At 41.3% G+C, this 6,801-nt stretch overlaps 1 protein-coding gene across 1 annotated transcript; it reads right to left on the bottom strand.

Moving 5' to 3' along the window:
• Positions 1–216: 216 nt before the first annotated feature.
• On the bottom strand, positions 217–3,021 carry kcnk12 (potassium channel, subfamily K, member 12). The gene has a single exon (XM_067609828.1). The coding sequence runs from the start codon at positions 2,908–2,910 to the stop codon at positions 2,026–2,028; it is 885 nt and encodes a 294-aa protein (XP_067465929.1). The 5' UTR covers positions 2,911–3,021; the 3' UTR covers positions 217–2,025.
• Positions 3,022–6,801: the final 3,780 nt, after the last annotated feature.

Raw genomic sequence — 6,801 nt, 5'->3', positions numbered from 1 at the left:
TGAAGATTTAACTACCTGAGTCATTTTCTCTATTCCTCTTGGTGAGACTGGGGAGTAAAGGAAATTATTCAGATCTATGCACTAAAAGGATGAAAATCAACAGACAGGATAGATCCAGATCCAATTCACACCTTATTGTAAAAGTGCTTTTTAAGACATTCCAACGCGATAGATATATATATACATTTATGGCATGTCTTCATATTCACAGTGTAAGGACGATGAGCGTGAGGAGAGAGCCGAGATCTGCAAGAAAAAGGACGCAGGAGGGTTTTGGTGCAGTGTGTGTGAAGTGAATGCAGAGATGACAGAGAAAAAGAAGTGAGTGGCCTGGGAGGTTATTAGATGTTGAAGATGGACGCCAAGAAAAGTTGAGCTCTTGGCTGAGATAGGCTGTTGATTTGCATTGGGCATGAATTTGGATATGAAGGGAATCTTTCACTGCTACTATTAACACAACCTTCTACCTCCACTGCTGTCACCAGCCTCTCTCTCTTGTTTCCTTCCTTCATCACCACCTCCCGGACAGCTTAACTATCAGTGTATCCTCCTCTGCCTGTCTGTTTACGGACATCAAACACCATCACAAAGCTTTAAATCACAGATGTGCTGGAAGAGATAGTTGCTGGCAACAAGGACATTGATCGTGCAGCCTGACAGGGTAGCACCATATCCTCCACAAACACCCTCCATCCATTAAACCTCAGCTACACATTTACACTGAAATCAAGAGGAAGATCAACCTCTGCAGGCTTCTGGGCCTTTGTTTTAGAGAAAGAGCCATGTATCTACACAGAAGTCTCCCTCGATGAAAACAGCTAATCTCCACAAAAGATAAATCAATGCAAGTGAGAGAATCCTTTAGGGTTTTGTTTTCCACTTCAGCATCTGAGATGGATCGGGCTACTTTCAATCTGCATCATTTAACATAATGTGCCTATGGGATGAACCCATTTGCCTCCATCAACTCCCTTATATTTCACTTAAAACAAGCATGAACTTACCTCTCATTTATTCTGTTTTTCAAATACATATTCTATGTTCAAATAGTAATTAATACATTGCAAGCCTTTATCATTGGTTTTTCCTTGCAGACAGCTTCAAGCTTGAGAGAGAAGAGAGAGAAAGAGTTGGAAGGTGCCTCCTTTTACCCTCTAAGTCAAAGTCTTTGGCCGCTGAAGCATGTTCTGAGCAGATAAGAGGGCCAGTTCCTCTCTCACGAGAAATGGATTTTCATTCTTCAACCCCACTCTCCATCTTGAGCAGTTGGATATTTCTCTTTGTTGCCCGTTAGTATGGCACACTGTAAAACTGCCTCTCGCTCAAAATCAGCTACATCACATCCTCATGTAGAAACTCTGCTTGCCCCCAGAAATGAAATCAATCACCTGAGGGTAGAACTTGACCCGTGTCAAGAAAAAATGGGGTTTACACAATCAATGGAAGGTCTAGAAATGGTGCAAAAAATGCATGAGAAGTATAATGCATAGATCAGTATGTGCTATATCATTCAATGATTACTTGAAATGTTTATATCAGCATTCAATATGGACATTCACATAAACTGGCGAAACCCCCAAACAATAAAGATTGCACTGTATGCTTCCCTTGGCTCCTTTATAGCACATTTCAGTCACATAAGTCAGATATATTGAGCGTGTATTTCCTCTGCAGACTAACACTGATATTTAAGAGACCTTCAGTGATTTGTTCTGGGTTGGTTTGAGGTTAATGAAATGAGTTACGGGTGATGATCCCCACGCTTCCAGATCAATGTACGCTGCTATTTGTTGACTACATAATCAAGCATCATAGTCACCATCATTATCACTGCCAGTATTATCACCACAGGCTGGTAATGCCAACTAAAAGTATCCAAAAAATCCTATGTATCATGCATAACAAGTTACATTAGCAATCCGTTTCAAAAGGCTTGTTTTTTCCTATGGCGGTCACCCTCAGGGTTTGTTACACTGTATGAGAATAAACAGCTCCCGTACTTTGTTTCCTTTCTCACTGAGTCCTCTACCTGGAATTACTTGTCTCTGCCAGCCTGTTGTTCATGATACCGAGGGCACCAACCCCCCCAGAGAAACCATTGTGGCGAGAGCTGCCACAAACTGTCCTGGGATATCCATTGGCCGACTCAGACAGCTGCTTCTGCATGATGGCCAGTGACACCTTGTTGGAGGCTGCCAGGTCTTTCATAGAGATCATTTCCCCTGATAGTCTGCGTCCCTCAGTGTCACTATCACAAGGTCCATCTGAGTTGGGCAGCTGGCCAAACTGACCTTGGCGACCCTTGGTGCCTGGGCGGATGGCATTGCGTCTTCCCAGGAAGGTGTTGGCCTTATTGCAACGCTGGCAAAACAAGCAGCTCATTTTCTCCAGCATCCAATTGAGCACCTGCTTGATGACAATCGAGATGACATTGAAGAGTGAATAGATGCAGCAGACGCCCATTAGCATGAAGAGGAAGTTGGCCACCCTGTAGAGGGTTTGATATTCGTAAGCCGCGCTCTGGCTGCTGACAAAGTCCCCAAAGCCAATGGTACTGAAGGTTACAAAGCAGAAGTAGAGCGAGTCTAAGTACGCCCAACCCTCCACAGGGGTGTACATGGCTGATGCACAACAGGAGATGGTGATGGCTGATAGGCCGAGAATCAGCATCACGTGGTACACAGAGGGCTTCCAGCCTGGGACGCTGTAGGCTGAGAAGTCATGGCGGATGCCTGGCGGTAGTAGACCACTGTTCCTAATTCGTCGTTCCCTCACAGCCTTCATCACCACAGCCAGCAGTGTGATGATGCGCTCCAGGAAGAGGTTAAAGAAGAGGATGGTGGCAGCGCAACCCAGGAGCCCATAGAAGATCAGGAACACTTTGCCTGCAATTGTCACAGGTGTTGTCATCCCAAAACCTGCAGAGACAGAAAGGAGATATCAGACAGTTAAACAGACTTTCAATCATAAGGTGTCTTCACTTTCTTCACAATGAATTATGTCTATAGTTAAAGACAAGGGAACAAACTCAAATCTAAATTAGGTTTTTAAATGGGGCTTAAATCACATTTCTAAACAGTTGTGCCTGTAATGAAAAAAATAAGTGAAAGCAGGGATTGAGTGAGGTACACACAAGTAATACACAGAAAATCCTGGATAATAATTTGTGTTGATGCTGCTGCTGACTCAAACAGTAAGCTTTCTCTGGAAGATATGTAAACTTATAGTAATGGGCAGGGAGAAAGTTTTATAAGCAGCTGTGGGGTAATTTAAAAAATGATGCTTTGCATTACAAATTAACTTGCATGTTGTGAGTCACGATAGAATAAGGGGGAAATTAAAAAATGGATACTAGTTTAATGAAAACCAGCCTTACATGTGTTATATCAAAACCAAATGTTTTCAGTTTTGACCAAAATCAAAATAAAACATCTGGAAGGATCCAATATGACGTCTATGTCAATGTTAGATGATTAAAAATGACTAACAAATCAGTTTAGATTGTATTGTTCCCAATGCTATATTGTTACAGTAATTTAGGTAATATAAATACTATACTTCCATAAGTTAAGATGATGACATCAATATTGTCTTGCATTTTGCACTGTGTAAAGTCACACAAAATTGTATGTACAATGTGTATTTACATACACTATATGCTATACTGTTTAATGCTGTTGGTGGGACATCAAAAAACAAGGACATAGGGGTTGTATTGAGTGGAGGAGGATGGCAGGAATAAGCTTAGGTAAGTCCTTTGAATATTTTTTTTTCTCTGCTCTGTGGTTTGGCTTCCTGCTGCCTTCTGATTTCTTAGTCAATTAGACTGATGTTCCAGCTGAGGAAGAGGTTATGAGAGGAGGGGAGGGGATGGAAGGGCAGGGGAGGGGAGGTGAGAGGAGAGGAGAGGAGAGGAGAGGAGAGGAGAGGAGAGGAGAGGAGAGGAGGGGTGGTGAGAGGAGGGGAGGGGAGTGGAGAAGAGAGAAGAGGATGTTTATGGATTCTGCTGCATGTTGAAGGAGCACTTCTCAATCTCGAGGAGTGTCACAGGTGCAGCTCTGACTTTGCAGCTGCAGTGAAGCTCTGATGTTAACATTTAGTAGATGAGTGTCTTGGTATTTGAGCACACAATTGTTTCCTGTAATCATATTATTTATTCTTTCAGCACTTCAGATTCAGGCTGCCGTAAGAGGGAGTTATAAAAATAATTAAGAAAAGATCATTTTGCACAACATCTAACGGAAAGAAAAACGACATGCATGGTTTATAGCAATAGCTCCAACCTTGTTTTTTCATTATAAGGATTTTTTAGAAGGTGAAAGCACCCAATATTTTAACAAGAAAAGAGTAAAGTCATAAAAAATAAACTGAGGAGTCTCAATCGCCAAGTTGGGAATCGGTGATTTATAGCATAAGCACAAAACATCCATGTGGGATTCATATACTTCTGCAATTCACTAAAACTGGCAGCAAACCATTGATTTTGTGAAAATTCAACCAAAAAATTACCCCCAAACCTGCAATTTGGAGAAGACAGGGGAGTGTATGCACTGTGGTGGCTTAACGTAGCAAAAGCAGATATGCATCTGCATGTGTAGACACATGAGCCCTGTTACAAATCTTCTTTTCTCTTTATTCCCACTGACCAGCATTAATCACACGAACTCCCACATTTATTGATGTTTGAAAAAAAAAGGTATTTATAATGTGATATAGAATGTGTATGTTTTCTGCTCTTATATGTACATTGTACACACATACACATTCATATAGCCTATGCAAGTACACACACACACATGCACACACACAATGTCATGGCCCTTATCCACAGAACAGCAGATGGCCTATTTGTCAACAAATAAAATCGTGCTGAAAGATCAACCAGTTCACTTCCAGGCCAAGGTTAATATATTTTTCCATCAGGGCTATCCTCCATTTCAGTCTTCTTGGAGCATTAGGGCAGTACTTTTCTCCATTTTGCACCAACCCGTCTATAACAATCTTTGTCAGGTAATAAATGACATCAATATCTAGACAATACTTCCTTTATGATACTCAAAATGGCTTTTTTGACCTTATCTCTCACGCAGAAAACCACACTCATGAGGGTTTGCTGTTGACTTGCCAGGTCATTTAGATCTGTGCTGATTGATACAGATTGTTTTATAGATACAAGAGGGAATATAACCCCCCCATACACACACACACATGTCCACACACCTTATGGCCTTAGACACACTTGTGTAGGCTTTACACATTGATATATGAAAACAGTAACAGCAGGAACACCAGACAGCATTTTTACAATGATAGTGACAAAGTTCAGTCACAGACCGCGAGGCGCCGCTCGGTGACAAGAAGGTGAGGGGCAGTGATTACCCAAATTAAGCCCTTCAGTGAAATCCTATTTCAGTCTTTCATAGTTAATTAATTAGCAGCCCAATTCTCTCTAACCCAACTGAATCATAGGGAAAACAGATTACATCTTCGCAGCGCGCAGAGACAGTCTTCCGCACTGTCTCTCATTACCAAGTAAATTACCTAAGAGAGGAAAAGGCACCAGGCATCGATTCAGTGTAACATTTCAGAGCCATTACTCCAGACTACTGTGTCAAGATGCATTAGGGAAAACAGAACAATAATACAGAGCAAAGGACAGCCAAGCTAAAACCAAAGATCCAAACACTGTGAGACTTTATTCACTATCTTCATTTAAATTTTAAAACTCTTAATTAAATCCCATAACTGTCCAACACTGAAGTCACCAGTCCAGACCGATGATCCTGCTGCTGACCTCAGTGAACACTTAATTTTTGCACTCCGTCCAAGCCAACATGAGCAGAACTTGATATGGCAGGAAATCATATGTGTGCTAATCCAATTCAATCAGAGCCCTGGGAGAGTATTTATTCATTAACATTAAATAAAGTATGCTCAACTCAACATAGAAAATGATGTTATGCTCTAATGGCTAATGATGCTTACGCACATAATTACTCATTAGAGATTCAACCAGAAGGAAAGTGATGGAAATTGTGCCATTAGTATCCATTAATTACCATTTGACAGTTTTAAGAGAAGAAGAAGAAGAAGCTCTAATGGTTATCAGACCACAGGGAAATGAAATGGGAGGTGCGGGGATAAAAATAGAGCATTAGTGGACTGTAGTGATTTCAGTGTTTGGGTCAGCTTTTATCACCAGCGTTCGAGTTTAAATCACACATGCGCAGCAAGCCATCATTACGGTCCGATGGCAAATTACAATGGCTCATTAAGTTGTGTGGTAAAGTCGAGACCTAAACAACACAAATCACTGCGAGTGTTGCTAATAGAGGTATTGATGGACTTCATGGTTGCTCTGCATTTGCTACACTTAGACCACTCGCCTCTGAACAGTAATCAATCATCACATTTTGCACCAATGAGCCACTCTAGGTGAATGAGAACTGTTCATATATCACACACACAAATATTTCATTATGTTCAGAGTCTGCAGCACCAAGGATTTAACAGCAGCTAATAAATAACTGATAACGTGCACTGTTGAAACTCTCCACTGCTGGGATTTGAATTGTGTTATTCTTTAGCAGTTTGTGTATCGAAACCATGAGACAGTAGAAATGATTTCCCGATAAGCATACAGGGATGTGATCACAACAGAGTTATGGTGACAGATGGTAAGCCATTTTCCCAAGTGGAAATGCTGCATAAGGTTACAGGATGTTCTATATTTCTGTTGTCATGTGAAAATCAGCAACGTGTTAGTCACTCTCTCAATACTTTCTGACTTCCTCAGTCTGT

Source organism: Thunnus thynnus, chromosome 14 (genome assembly GCF_963924715.1).
Source record: "Thunnus thynnus chromosome 14, fThuThy2.1, whole genome shotgun sequence".
Lineage (NCBI taxonomy): Eukaryota > Metazoa > Chordata > Actinopteri > Scombriformes > Scombridae > Thunnus > Thunnus thynnus.
Note: the sequence above shows the minus strand (reverse complement) of the source record. Positions and strands in the feature narration are given on the sequence as shown.